Source organism: Ranitomeya variabilis, chromosome 1, assembly GCF_051348905.1.
Source record: "Ranitomeya variabilis isolate aRanVar5 chromosome 1, aRanVar5.hap1, whole genome shotgun sequence".
Lineage (NCBI taxonomy): Eukaryota > Metazoa > Chordata > Amphibia > Anura > Dendrobatidae > Ranitomeya > Ranitomeya variabilis.
In genome coordinates, this window is record NC_135232.1 from 199,040,937 (window position 1) to 199,057,117 (window position 16,181).

General features: G+C 37.2%; 1 protein-coding gene across 5 annotated transcripts in view; it reads right to left on the reverse strand.

The window, feature by feature from the left end:
• Positions 1–16,181, reverse strand: part of AIFM3 (AIF family member 3) — a 128,124-nt gene that overhangs the window by 24,098 nt on the left and 87,845 nt on the right. For all 5 annotated transcript variants that reach the window (XM_077291644.1, XM_077291638.1, XM_077291630.1 and 2 more), the window contains 4 exons: positions 9,529–9,605; positions 7,434–7,551; positions 868–966; positions 236–311 (listed from right to left, as the gene is read on the reverse strand). In XM_077291644.1, the coding sequence (XP_077147759.1) occupies positions 236–311; positions 868–966; positions 7,434–7,551; positions 9,529–9,605 (370 nt within the window). The remainder of the gene's footprint in view (positions 1–235; positions 312–867; positions 967–7,433; positions 7,552–9,528; positions 9,606–16,181) is intronic.

Below are 16,181 nucleotides of genomic sequence, written 5' to 3' on the forward strand. Positions count from 1 at the left end.
TTGCTCAGAAGTCTAAATCGCTAGTATCCAAGGTACTATTTCCTAGGTCTAATTATTGTGATTTACAAGAACATGGTATAATATTATGTCTTTTGATTTTGTTTCAGTCAATAACGTGGCTTTCTTTGCCAACAGATGATTAAAAAAAAGTTGATAAGCTAAATTTCCCTAGACAAAGGAAAGCAATGATGTGGATTCATCAAAAAGTATGAAATAAAAACCTTGTGTTCCATACCTCGTATAAAATGCCACAAATTTTAATTCTTCAATATCTCCTTGAATGATGACATCATCAAATCCTTCCCCATTACCTGAAAAACAAGGTATATTAATGTAGACCTGTTTTTTCTATTGGTCTGTGCTTGAATAGATTACTCATGCTTCCTGCTATTACATGCAGTCTCAAACTTGATTGCAATGACCAGAGCTAATATAAATAGTGATGAGAGAATATACTCATTACGTGAGATTTCCCGAGCATGCTCGGGTGTCCTCCGAGTATTTTTTAGTGCTCAGAGATTTAGTTTTCATTGCCGCAGCTGAATGATTTACAGCTATTAGCCAGGCTGAGTACATGTGGGGGTTGCCTGGTTGCTAGGGAATCCTCACATGTAATCAAGCTGGCTAATAGATGTAAATCATTCAGCTGCGGCAATGAAAACTAAATCTCTGAGAACTAAAAAATATTCGGAGGACCCCCGAGCATGCTCGGGAAATCTCGAGTAACGAGTATATTCTATATTCGCTCATCACTATTTATATTAGCTCTGGTCATTTTATATATATTTTTTAATTAATTAATTTTTTTATTTTAACACCGTATTATTTATACAAACATTAAACATAAATACAAAATCCTCTTTATACCTGCATATCTTATGCTCTTCCCAAACATTGCAGTCCACAGATAAGGAATTGTATTGATTTCTGTACCTTGAGCTAACATGTTCAGTGCTGCAATACGACCTGTTGAAAAGAGAGAGGAGAAGTCAGATTTAATTAGCAATTTGTTTAGTAAAAAATATAAAAATGAGAGGGAGGGTACAATTTTAATAAAAATACTTATTTTATTGTATTTATAATTTAATCATAGGACGTAGAGGAACTGTTGATATTGCTATTATTGATGCTAGAGGGTTTCAGACTACCACTACACTCCTGCCACGTTGTCTCCAGGCCCTAGAGGAGCAGGATAGTGCTGTAATGGAAATGGACTTATTTAAGGAGCACGGAAGGCACAATATAAAAGGGAAAAGCAAGCACGGTAAATGGACACATGGAGGTAGACACAATACAAGAGGCAGATGCAGGGTGATTTACTCCCTACTTTACCATGAAAAATTGCTGTAACTCATAAAAGAGATAACCTATCGTACTGAAAATTGGACCCTACATATCTTGGTTCATGAGAAACAGATATTTTAAAGCGGATGTTGAAAATGTCCGCCGTTTGCAGCCAAGTACATGTGCACGCGTATTTCTGTATTGTTGAATGTACTCCGCAGGATGTCTGGGGTGGACACGGTCCTCCTAACTGTATCTGTACATTGTTAACAAATGAAGAAGGAATTTGCCAGAAGTGAAATGCGAGCACCACACAGACTGCCGACGTGCAGGCAGGTGTGCAGCAAGTTTATCTTGTAGTGGAGACGACCGGCAGGGCGACAAGTCGGCGAAGCCACTTGGCACGAGGATTTTTGTTGTCTCTGTCGCTGAGGTTCATGGTACTCTCACTTCTCATGAAAAAAAATATGAGCAGTCCAAATTTCAGTACAGTCGACCTTCTCTTTTAGAAGTTACAGAAATTTGTCCAAGTAGTGAGTGAATCACCCTGTACTATATAAGAGGGAAAATAGAACAACACAGGAGACACAAAATCATAGGGCGGTAATAGGAACAAAGGAAGAAACAGCAGGTTAGCCATAACTGAGATAAATTATATTGAATGCCTGCCCCAGACACAGGCAAGCAACCACTCCTGGTCAGTTACTGAGATAAAATGATTGTCCTACTCTACCCCCATGTGTCCCAATTATTGTTCTTGCTTTGCCCCCAATTCAGTCTTGGAGTGAAGACCTCGGCAAATTTATCAAACTAATCACATCTGTTAAGGTACCTTCACACTAAACGATATCGCTAGCGATCCGTGATGTTGCAGCGTCCTGGCTAGCGATATCGTTTAGTTTGACACGCAGCAGCGATCAGGATCCTGCTGTGATATCGCTGGTCGTTGAACAAAGTTCAGAACTTTATTTGGTCGTCAGACCGGCGTGTATCGTCGTGTTTGACACCAAAAGCAACGATACCAGCGATGTTTTACACTGGTAACCAGGGTAAACATCGGGTTACTAAGCGAAATTAGATTTAGCAAATGAGGCCCGCTAACACTAGAAAGCAGAAAATAGAAAGGGAACTGTGAGGTCAATTAGAAACCCTATTCAAAATATCCACGCAGAGATCGCTCGAGCCCCCGCACCAACCAACGGTGCGGGGGAAGCAACTCTGTACCCCAGAGCAAACCAGCAGAAGAAATCACATATTAGCAAGCTGGACTAAACTCATCATACACAGAAATCATATTGCAGACTGATGAGCAAAAAATAATTAAACAGAACTTAGCTTCTCCTGAAGAGACAGAAACCGAAGATAATCAGGAGTAATCAGAATAGCACTGAGTACATTGACAGCCGGCAACAAGTGAAGGTGATGCAGAGCTAAATAGGAAACTCCCTAGTGCATAACGAGGCAGCTGATCCAGCCACAGATCCGCAGGATACAAACAAAGCCACCAGGGGGAGCCCAAAAACAAAACTCACACAATACCACCTGTGACCACAAGAGGGAGCCCGAAAACAGAGTTCACAACACTCTCCAGCGATCAAACAGCGATGCTGCAGCGATCGGCATCGTTGTCGCTATCGCTGCAGCGTCGCTTAATGTGAAGGTACCTTAAGTTGTGGACAAAACTGGTCCTGGAGACAACTCTGTGTGCTTCTCCGCTGTATAGCGTACACATGCAAGAGCCGCCTGCTACGTAAGTGATGTAGTCTGTTCAGCAAACCAGACTAGTTTAGCACATGCTGCAATTTTTTAAATGAACTAGCACATAAGGCTAGCATTGGGACTGTGTGCTGTTGGTGTGGAAAACAAATGGAAAACACAAGTAAACCGTAGCAAGGAAACTTTCTGAACTCGTTTAATCTATTGACTTCTAGCATTGAATCATCAAAAAATAGATTCAACATGGATGGAAATCCCTTTTTAATGGATCCTTTATTGGTTGAGTTTAATCCACAAAATGGGCTGTGTCTCATGGACCAGACACAAGGATCTGCTTTTAAAAGGGATGTGTGTATGTGTAGTGGTGCAGGACAAGCCTGTCACGCCCTTAGCTCTATGTTCATGATGGTGCTGTGAGGGCCTTGTGCTCTAGCAGGCTGGTGTTGGCCAGGACCATAGGTTTTCACAGTTCAATAAAGGAGACTCTCTGTATAGAACATAGTCTTTACAGAATGGTATCTTGGTAAGGATTATACTGTATATAAGGGGTAGTGGGTACAAAGTCTTATGGATGTTTCTTTCACAGTGTAAAACATTTTCACACGCACAGTATCCTTCCTCTGGCTACTCCATGGACAGTGAAGAACACTGTTTCACCCTACTTCTTCACAGCCTTGCTTGTTGCCACAGTCCTGTTCAGTAATTCTCTCTACCTGCTTAGCCGTTCCAGGTCCTATTTCTTCCACTAGACCCCTGGATATACCACTCTGGATCACTTACTAGTGCCACGAACTCAGTCCTGTCTAGGTCCATTACCTTCGGAGTTTTGCAAGCTCAGGGTGTCTCGTGACACGTTGTCCTATCCAAGGACCCCTTTAAGGTGGAAGGCCACCCTGTCTCTTTGGTTACTTCAAGGTTGCGCTACTCCCTTGTCCCTTTTCCTAGTCATTTTTTCTGTAGTTCACCCACAACAGCAGCACTGCTCACAGACACTGCCTACTTTTACTTGAACTTGTCCCTATCTGCCTAACTACAGGAAATGTCCACTTTCCCAAACAAGTCTACGTTCACATTTGCGGTCGGCGCCGCAGCGTCGGGCGCCGCAGCGTCGCCGCATGCGTCATGCGCCCCTATATTTAACATGGGGGCGCATGGACATGCGTTGCACTTGCGTTTTGCGACGCATGCGTCACTGCAGCGCACGCATCCGGGCGCAGAGGACGCAGCAAGTTGCATTTTTGCTGCGTCCAAAATCAACCAAAAAAAGGACGCATGCATTGCAAAACGCAGCGTTGTGCATGCGTTTTGCTGCGTTTTTGTTTGCGTTGTGCGTTGCGTCGCCGACGCTGCGGCGCACAACGCAAATGTGAACGTAGCCTTAGTCACTCTCCCTATGGGCTAGTCCCAAACATTAAGACTATCTTACCCTAAAGTCACTGTCTAACTACAGTCACTATCATATCTTACATATCTTATGTCTTAAGTACTAACCTAGGTCTTACCCTTTGCTATCATACACTGTATACTACTAACATTATATATAGGCAAACCTCACATGACAAATTATATACAAAGGACACTATTCACATTACACGACATTAATGCAATTAGTGCCTCCAGAGGCAGGAAAGTGAAAGTCCAGTCAAAATCTCTTACATATGGATCAATAAAATGCATCCATGTGGTGTAAGTTTAAAAAACTGATAGCACACGGATGTGTCCATCATGTGTGTGACTGCAACTTTAAGGAAAATCGTGTAGTCATTTCCTAACATTTATAGCAGTCTATTTAAGTGGTGGTAATTAGAAATAAATGGTAACCCACATCCATGAGACTCTCATGTACAAGTAAGTAAATTAAAAAACAGTATTCTCTGAAATCTTAGGCCATGTTCACACAGGGTGGTTTGTTGCATTTTTGTTGTTGTCAGTAAATCCTAAATAAAGAAGATATATAAAAACAGACTGAATGGTAAGTCTTTTTTATTTGTTCTTAATCTTGGTTTTGGCTAACAGAAATACACTTGTTGGAGAAGTTTTCGTGCCTAGATTTATATGAACAAGCTTTATATAGAAGTTCACTATTACTTTAATGGTATGTAACAGTATTTCTTTGAATCCTGATGTATAATTACTAACAAAACCTATTTTTCCACCTTTGGACCATCATTAGAAGAATTCAGTTTTTTCTTTTTCTTATCTAAATAGCCTCAGTGTTTTCTGGTAGATATTCTACACCAATCACAACTTTGATAATCAGGACATAGTCTATAACGCTTAGTGAGATTATTCCTAGGTCATATTTATTTCCATTAGAAGCCAGATTGTCTGATGCCACAATATGAGGAATTGTTCTTGTTCATTAATATATATTTAGAAATTATTGGAAGTAGCTAAACTTGTCAACAGACATAAAGTGGCATCAACACTGTGTCTATACACTGGGAAAATCTCCTGGCGCATAAACTAAATGTATCCTTTGCCCATATTCATCCAGTGTAGGCCAAGAGGGTGTCCTTTGGCTGGTGTAAGTATATATACTCTGTTTTGCTGTATTGAAAATAGCACAAGATGTATTTTTTTAACTTAGTGTCCTATTGGTGATTGATGCCACTGTATGCCGATATACCTATACTGTATATCAATATAATGAAAACATAAGAATTCCCCGTGATTTTCTCCGCATGGACAACACCAAGGCAGTGAGATCATCCGCCCTGGAATCATCATCCACTGTGAATTTATAAATTGGGCATCAGAAGCCTCTGTGTCAGATAGCACTGTTTGTGGATGCCTGGCAGAGTACTTCCAAGGACAGGCTTATCTAGCACAAGCCAATCAGTTTCCCAAATCCCAGGCATTGTCATGGCCTCTTAAACCTGCAGAAACCTAGACTTACACAATGACCCCTGGCCTGGGGCGACAGAGTCAGCTGCAGCCTGGTAGAGCAAGCTGACGGGGCAAGAAGGGTCATCACTCGGGGTCAATATCAAGAGGTCACATCAGAGACAAAATCAGAAAGCAAGTGGGTGGTCAAAATACAGGCTGAGTTAAGAAAAAAGGATCAATCAGGAAGACACAATAAGAGCAAGGAATAGGGCTATAGACCAGTTAGGAAGAACTTATTGACTGGCAGTAGAAGTCAGAGCTTCAGTGTTTTAAATAGCTGACAGCTCTGTCCAGGACTTTCAGGAAGTAGTAATCAAAAACCAGACAAGAATTAACCCTCAGGGTCCATAATTAGCAGTACCAAGAGGCCCAGAAATAAAACAGGACTGTGGGTGTTGCGCGTCGCCAGCAGTGGCCGAAGCTGAATTTGAGGGCACAGGAACCGGCATTGATGTTGCACTTTGTTCTGATCCACATTCACTGCTTTATGCAGTTGGCATCTTACATAAAAGTACATAGTAAAGACATTGATACAGATATCTCGTTTATAGCATCATGTGGAGCATTGACTCCTTAATGATCATCATTTAGCTTTTTTAATGACCTGAGAACAAGAGAATAACACAACCCTACAAGAGACAATGCAGCAGGTTGCAGCTGTAAACTAGGTGGTTAACAGAGGAAAAAGGCTCCCTTTTAACCCCATCAGCACCCTGTGATCACAATCATATGATCCTTGATGGCACCATGGCACCAGATGCCATGTAATGGCCTTGTGGTCTCAATGCTACGGTGGTCCGTTATAATGTTAGTGTAAAAAGTTAGTTTTTTCATTTTCTTATTCTACTTTGCGACAATTACTGTGCCCACTTGAAGAGGTACCAAACTTACCGACAGCAGTTTTGAATATTTTGAGAGTGCTAATTCTAAGATGTTGTCACTTTTGAGGGTTTTACAATATATAAACCCCTAAAAGTCACTTCAAAACTGAATAGCTCCCTAAAAAAAAATAAAATAAGTTTTTCTAAAGTACCTTGAAAAAATTGCTGGTAAAATTTTAACCCTTCTGATAGTCTAACAAAATAAAATAAAATTTCAAAAATGATACTCATGATTGAGACATACCGTAAATGGAATTTATTACCTTTTTTCTTAGATATGGCTATCTAAATTCAAAGATTGAAAATTGCATTTTTTATCATTTTGTCATCATAAATAAACACAAAGCTATCAATCTAAATTTACTATTAGCATAAAGTACAATGTGTCACAAAAAAACAATCCCAGAATCACTGGGATATGTTACAACATGCCAGAGTTATTACCAAATAAAGTGGTACATGTCAGATTTGAAAAATTTGGCCTGGTCAACAAAGGGGGTAAATTACATTTTATGGAGTTGGCAGACCTCGGTATTCTCAGTTACTTGAGTTAAACACTAGAAATTTACATTTTCATAAGCTCTGAGTTGATGTATCCTCTCATTATATGGCTCCTGGATGATGGAGTTAGAGATCATTTTGTTAAACTGTAGTTATGATTACCTTGCATGTGTGCCATCTGCCAGTGAGGAACGTTAACTTTTTTGTTATTTCGGAAAGCAAGTGGGAAAGTTACAACATCTCCTGCAGCGAAAACCCCAGGAACATTGGTCTGCATCATCTAGAGGAAAGGAAAAGGATTTTCTACAAAGTCATAATGCGTCATATCATCATATAGGAATTAAAGGGGTTGTCCGAGACTATTGTATTATTTTCTCATGGGTCTATCAACCTGCCTCTTCTGTTTGGTGTTGGCTCAGAGCAATCACAGACTTCTCCTGCCTGTGATTCCGCTGCCTTACATCAACAGCTCTTCTTCTTCCGGTCTGCTCTGTCAACAAAGTGTGACTGATGATGTCATGCTGATTGACAGTCGGCTCCTCGCAGTTAGGCAGCGGGGAGACGGCTGTCAATCACCATGACATTGGCAATCATAACCTGTCAACAGAGCAGAGCAGAAGAGAAGCAGCTGCTCTGTTGATGTGATGTCACTGGAAGTAGCAGAATTGCCAGTAGCAGCGATCTGTGATCGCTCTGTGTTAGGTAGTTAGCAACTAGCTGCTTGTAAGTTCCTAGGCCCATATGAGAAAGATAAAATAGTACCGGACAACCCCTTTAATTAAGGACAACCCCTTCAGTGGCACAAATATACACTACATATTTACAGTGAAATTGATGTACAATGATTTATTGATTTGTGATGTTTTCAGAGCTGTTGGAAAAGTTAGGATTGTAGGAAAAGAAGATCAAAATTGGTATTTCTAATGAATACATTTTATTATTCTAGGCCACATTAGTAGGATTGTGTTGTTAGAAAATGACCTGTTAAAATCAAGTTCATATTCTAAACATATTTTCTAATTTTTGGCGATGTTTTGTTAATTTCAAATGTCATCATCAATGAAAGTTTTTACACTGAACATCACAAACAAATGACACTTGGACATATCACTTCCCAAAAGTCATTTAATTATCACCACAGGCTAAATTTATATGAAACATAACACTTTTATTATAGGATTACATCCTCCAAAATAGGTGATGGTAACTCTTTTCTTCTCTGCAAAGTGTCCAATCCAAAGGTCACAGAGCATGACTAAAAAAGATCCTATAGGATCCGGTAGGTTGGCATTATATACATGGTCACTGTAAGCTTCTTTCCGATACTTACGGTGTCCTAGCAGAGCTGTGTCAGTGATCAAAGTGATCAGAGAACAGCAGCATGATGATTAAACTGCTGCGCTCAGATCATGGCGGCGGCGGGCAGCGGTGATCAGCAGCCTCGTTTCATAGTGCTAAAGGCTATGTACACCGTTCACCGCCGCAGATACTCACCTCATTCCAGATCTCCGCATGCCATCACTTCCTGTGGCTTGCCCTGAGCACTGAGCAATGACAGCGGGAAACTGGAGCTCACAGCCTAGCTGTGGGCTACAACAAAATGGCGCCAATCCCACAGCTGTGACCTGGACAGCCCAGGGAACGTACTCAGGTAACAACTGGAGGCAGCCACACTGTATGAGATGCGATCAGATAGCGACTGCAGACTCCTATGGGTTGAGGCTGCCATATTTGAGGTTTGTGTCGTGTTAAGACATTTACACACAAGCAAATGCAAATGGGAAACCCCCAGTTGCTGAAGAAAAAATGAATAAAAAATTATTTAGTGCATTTAATTTTGCATTACAAATAATTGATTATATAATTAATAATTAGTAATAGAAAAATAAAAATCATGTCACATCCCCTTAAATAAAACAAAACTGTGCTATCATTACCTTCCCCAAGTCTCCACCACTGTTATGGTATCTGAAGTTTGTCTATAGCGCTGACATCACATTGTCAGCGCTGCAGCCAATCACTAAGCTCAGCAGATCAGCTGGTGTAGATAGTTAAAGTCACTGAGTTTATTGATTAGCTACAGTGCTGCAGACAAACAAAAACCAATGCAGAAGCTGAGACTTGACACCGGAGCCAAGGAGGGCGGAGGAAAGCGGAGTTTGATTTTTTACAACAAACTTCACCTGGAGATATGACTTTTTTGAAAGTGGAGAAATTCTTTAATCATAAATAAGTAAGCCTTAAAATGCAACTTTACCTTGTTAACTGGGATGTATCCTTTGGAATCAATGGTAATGCCGCTCTGTTTTAAAAAACCTGTAGTTGGACTTGCTCCTAAAATAATGGTAAATTTTGCAATTAGGTCATTCTTTTAGCTGTAGGTATCACACACGACATTGACAGATGTACTCTCGGATATTCTGTAGGAATAGCAAGTTGTTTGTCGTCCATTAATTCACAAAGTAAAAAAATAGTAGTAGTGCAGCAGCGGGTGGTTTCGTCAAACTCAATTTGACAGGTGGACACGCCCCTATCAAAGTGTATCAAAGTGTGTAACCCCTCCCCTCCCCCTTGTCTTCTAACAGCAGCTGTGTGGCAGCTCCCCCTCCCTTTTTATATAGTTTAATTTGTTAATACGGTGAATGTTATCCCCATAATTGTTTTATATTAGAGTTTTATATTTATATGTGATTTATAATGCACTCATTATGTATGTGGGCATGTTACAACATGAATGTTATCCCCGGGGCATGTTACAACATGAATGTTATCCCCGCAGCTGTCCTCCTTGTCTTCTAACAGCAGCTGTGTGCCTGCTCCCCCTCCCTTTTTATATAGTTTAATATTATTATCGCTGTATTTGATACAGTGTTTATTATCCCAGTAATTGTTTTATATTAGTTGATTATATGCTATATTAAGTAGCCTTATTTGATAATCCGCTGGTAGGGAGAGTGAGATTGTGTTTCTACGGTATTATTCTGCTGTGAGCTTGAAGTCTGGATACTATAACTGCTAACACATGCTAAGATTTTCAGGGCTGGAGATACAAAACATTCCACTAGCTAGCAGCTGTTAAAATGTATCTGTACCGATCACTAACTAGGTGTCAGGGTGTGTGTGTTAAGAGGTGTTTACCAAATATGTGAAACTTCTTACAAAATAATATGTTGTTACAAGTCATTTATCCGCTATAAGATGTGCTTCTGACTTTTTCATAAACCTATAGCCCCAATAATATTTATTTGGCGCACAGATAATTAATTAAAAACGGATAAAATGTGTTAAATAGACTAATTAAAATCGCATAAACCGTGTTAAATAGACATTACACCAAAATAATAGCAAATCAAAATGTATTAAATTGATTACTGATACGCTTCCAACAAGTTGATAATAATATCAAAAGTGTATAAAAGCACATAAACCGTGTTAAGTAGACATTACACCAAAATCATAGCGAATCAAAATGTATTAAATTGATTACTGATACGCTTCCAACAAGTTGATAATAATATCAAAAGTGTATAAAAGCGCATAAAGCGTGTTAAATAGACATTACACCAAAATCACAGCGAATCAAAATGTATTAAATTGATTACTGATACGCTTCCAACAAGTTGATAATAATATCAAAAGTGTATAAAAGCGCATAAACCGTGTTAAATAGACATTACACCAAAATCACAGCGAATCAAAATGTATTAAATTGATTACTGATACGCTTCCAACAAGTTGATAATAATATCAAAAGGGTATAAAATCGCATAAAGCGTGTTAAATAGACACTACACCAAAATCATAGCGAACCAAAATGTATTAAATTGATTACTGATACGCTTCCAACAAGTTGATAATAATATCAAAAGTGTATAAAAGCACATAAACCGTGTTAAGTAGACATTACACCAAAATCACAGCGAATCAAAATGTATTAAATTGATTACTGATACGCTTCCAACAAGTTGATAATAATATCAAAAGGGTATAAAATCGCATAAAGCGTGTTAAATAGACACTACACCAAAATCATAGCGAACCAAAATGTATTAAATTGATTACTGATACGCTTCCAACAAGTTGATAATAATATCAAAAGTGTATAAAAGCGCATAAAGCGTGTTAAATAGACATTACAACAAAATCATAGCGAATCAAAATGTATTAAATTGATTACTGATACGCTTCCAACAAGTTGATAATAATATCAAAAGTGTATAAAAGCGCATAAAGCGTGTTAAATAGACATTACACCAAAATCATAGCGAATCAAAATGTATTAAATTGATTACTGATACGCTTCCAACAAGTTGATAATAATATCAAAAGGGTATAAAATCGCATAAAGCGTGTTAAATAGACACTACACCAAAATCATAGCGAACCAAAATGTATTAAATTGATTACTGATACGCTTCCAACAAGTTGATAATAATATCAAAAGTGTATAAAAGCGCATAAAGCGTGTTAAATAGACATTACACCAAAATCACAGCGAATCAAAATGTATTAAATTGATTACTGATACGCTTCCAACAAGTTGATAATAATATCAAAAGTGTATAAAAGCGCATAAACCGTGTTAAATAGACATTACACCAAAATCATAGCAAATCAAAATGTATTAAATTGATTACTGATACGCTTCCAACAAGTTGATAATAATATCAAAAGTGTATAAAATCGCATAAAGCGTGTTAAATAGACACCACACCAAAATCATAGCGAACCAAAATGTATTAAATTGATTACTGATACGCTTCCAACAAGTTGATAATAATATCAAAAGTGTATAAAAGCGCATAAAGCGTGTTAAATAGACATTACACCAAAATCACAGCGAATCAAAATGTATTAAATTGATTACTGATACGCGTCCAACAAGTTGATAATAATATCAAAAGTGTATAAAATCGCATAAAGCGTGTTAAATAGACATGCATAAATTAGCATGCAGCTAATGATTCTTGCTTTCAACTTGTATGTAACTGGATTAAAATAAAGAATAATGACCTAGCTGATTTGGGTGATATTGTAAAACCATTTATTGTTTCTACTACTTGGCAATTGTTACATTCAGTTATTTTTATTTATTTATTTATTTATTTTTATTTTTATTTATTTATTTATTTATTTTTCCATGGAATTTGTTAGTCATTACAATTATTTTTGCTCCCAAGATAGGCTATTAGAGCCACCAAGCTACATAAATGTGCAGGCTCCGGAATATTACAATTACAAAACATTCAAAGTTTGTTTCTCCACTTTTTGCAGATAATAAATCTTAATTTCTTTATAATCTGACTTTTAGTTATAGTTTGTCGCAGTTCTTTGGCGTTCTATGTATACCGTAAATTTTGCTTCCTTTCAGTGAATAATATAAGACAGATTATTTTTATTCAAAAAACATCTAACTTATGTATACTTTTAAAGCTTTGTTACATTTCTAGTCAGTCTACACCATGCTGTGTAACATAAATACATGCGGCCTTGTAGTGATTTAATATAGTGCACCAAACATGATATGGTTTTGGTTTCTCTGAACTGACGCAAACAAAACATATAAGGTAGTACGGCACAAGACGTGAGCGTGCCCGCAGCTCAATCTTTATAGAAATAATACTTCTGCACTCATGGCCACTTCTCCTCCACCTTTGCCTCCTGAACTCATCATTCACTGTGAAATAATGCAAAAATCCAGCTTTGTGCTGATGGAGGCATCAACATTTTGCCATTATAAGTTTATGGCTCTGTAAAGAGAGGTGCGAAAGGAGCTGGAGTCAGACACACACAACACACAGAACACACGCACAACAAACACACAGAACACACGCACAACAAACACACAGAACACACGCACAGCAAACACACATAACATACAGAACACACACAGCACATACAACACAAACAACAAACATACACACACACAACATACAGAACACACACAACACATGCAACACACACACACACAACAAACACACACAACACATACAACACACACAACAAACATACACACACACAACATACAGAACACACACAACACATGCAACACACACAAAACAAACACACACAACAAACACACACAACACATACAGCACAAAGCTGGATTTTTGCATTATTTCACAGTGAATGATGAGTTCAGGAGGCAAAGGTGGAGGAGAAGTGGCCATGAGTGCAGAAGTATTATTTCTATAAAGATTGAGCTGCGGGCACGCTCACGTCTTGTGCCGTACTACCTTATATGTTTTGTTTGCGTCAGTTCAGAGAAACCAAAACCATATCATGTTTGGTGCACTATATTAAATCACTACAAGGCCGCATGTATTTATGTTACACAGCATGGTGTAGACTGACTAGAAATGTAACAAAGCTTTAAAAGTATACATAAGTTAGATGTTTTTTGAATAAAAATAATCTGTCTTATATTATTCACTGAAAGGAAGCAAAATTTACGGTATACATAGAACACCAAAGAACTGCGACAAACTATAACTAAAAGTCAGATTATAAAGAAATTAAGATTTATTATCTGCAAAAAGTGGAGAAACAAACTTTGAATGTTTTGTAATTGTAATATTCCGGAGCCTGCACATTTATGTAGCTTGGTGGCTCTAATAGCCTATCTTGGGAGCAAAAATAATTGTAATGACTAACAAATTCCATGGAAAAATAAATAAATAAATAAATAAAAATAAAAATAAATAAATAAATAAATAAAAATAACTGAATGTAACAATTGCCAAGTAGTAGAAACAATAAATGGTTTTACAATATCACCCAAATCAGCTAGGTCATTATTCTTTATTTTAATCCAGTTACATACAAGTTGAAAGCAAGAATCATTAGCTGCATGTTATAAAATATGACAAACGTTATTATATTCCCTAAGCCAACAAGTTCTAGAACCAAATTTCTACACATGTTGTTTATTGTAGAGATCCATAAACCCACTGCATAAGCCTTTTTCACATTAACATCATGGATAATTTTCATCATTTTTGTTTTATAACTGGAGCGGCCAATTCTGTAGCATTATTATTTCCATAACTATTATGTGGAAACCTTGATAGAACCCCCTTAGACCCATTAAAATCAACGGTGTGTGTCCGGATTTGAAAGTAGCTATTTGGCTCTATTTTAAGCTACAGATATTACAATAGTCTGAATGGGGCCTAAGATGTAGCTTCATATGAAACTACTGTGATACATTATAAATTACAAAATAGTTTGAAGCTTTGTGTAGAAATATATCAGGCAAAGAATATAAATCTACTAGACACTCTAAAAGAATAGTTAAAAGTAACTATTAATAAAATAAAATACTGTAACATATGTAAAACATTATATTCAATAATACGCATATTTTTAAAGGAAAACTGTCCATGGTTGGGAATAGTGTACATTCAGAAGCAGCAAAGAGAAATGAGTGCAGCGGTAACGCTCAGCGAGCTGCTCTAGAAAAATCAGGAGAAACCCAGCTGTTATACAAGTGTTTAAGGTCAGCAAAACATGGTTTCAAAATGGTTGTGTGCAAATAGACGGCACAGATATCTGTGAAATTAATGTGTGATAAAATAATGTTGAATTAAAGAATGATGGAATAATATACGTGTCTGTGGCTGTGCTAAAAGTCCTGCATTTGTTTCTTACGTGTCTTGGGATAACCAAGAAGATTTTTATGGAAAATTTCATAGTCGTCCAATATTGACACAATTTTGCGGTGTATGATTATTATTATTATTATTATTATCATTATTATTATTAAAGTAACACCAGGAAAATAAAATACTGTAAAATATGTAAAACATTATATTCAATAATATTCGCATTTTTTAAAGGAAAGCTGTCTATGGGTGAGAATAGTGTACATTCAGAAGCAGCAAAGAGTGCAGCGGTAACGCTCAGCGAGCTGCGCTAGAAAAATCCGGAGAAACACATCTGTTATACAAAATGTTTAAGGTCCGCAAAACATGGATTCAAATGGTTGTGTGCAAATAGCCGGCACAGACATCTGTGAAATTAATATGTGATAAAATAATGTTGAATTAAAGAAAGATGGAATAATATACGTGTCTGTGGCTGTGCTAAAAGTCATGCATTTGTTTCTTACATGTCTTGGGTTAACCAAGAAGATTTTTATGGAAAATTTCATAGTCGTCCAATATTGACACAATTTTGCGGTGTATGATTATTATTATTATTATTATCATTATTATTATTAAAGTAACACCAGGAAAATAAAATACTGTAACATATGTAAAACATTATATTCAATAATATTCGTATTTTTTAAAGGAAAGCTGTCTATGGGTGAGAATAGTGTACATTCAGAAGCAGCAAAGAGAAATGAGTGCAGCGGTAACGCTCAGCGAGCCGCGCTAGAAAAATCCGGAGAAACACATCTGTTATACAAAATGTTTAAGGTCAGCAAAACATGGTTTCAAAATGATTGTGTGCAAATAAATATTATTGGCGCTATAGGTTTATGAAAATGTCAATAAAAAGAGAATAAATATTATTGGTACACTTTTGGTATTATTATCAACTTGTTGGAAGCGTATCAGTAATCAATTTAATACAATTTGATCCGCTATGATTTTGGTGTAATGTCTATTTAACACGCTTTATGCGATTTTATACACTTTTGATATTATTATCAACTTGTTGGAAGCGTATCAGTAATCAATTTAATACATTTTGATTCGCTATGATTTTGTTGTAATGTCTATTTAACACGCTTTATGCAATTTTATACACTTTTGATATTATTATCAACTTGTTGGAAGCGTATCAGTAATCAATTTAATACATTTTGATTCGCTGTGATTTTGGTGTAATGTCTATTTAACACGCTTTATGCGCTTTTATACACTTTTGATATTATTATCAACTTGTTGGAAGCGTATCAGT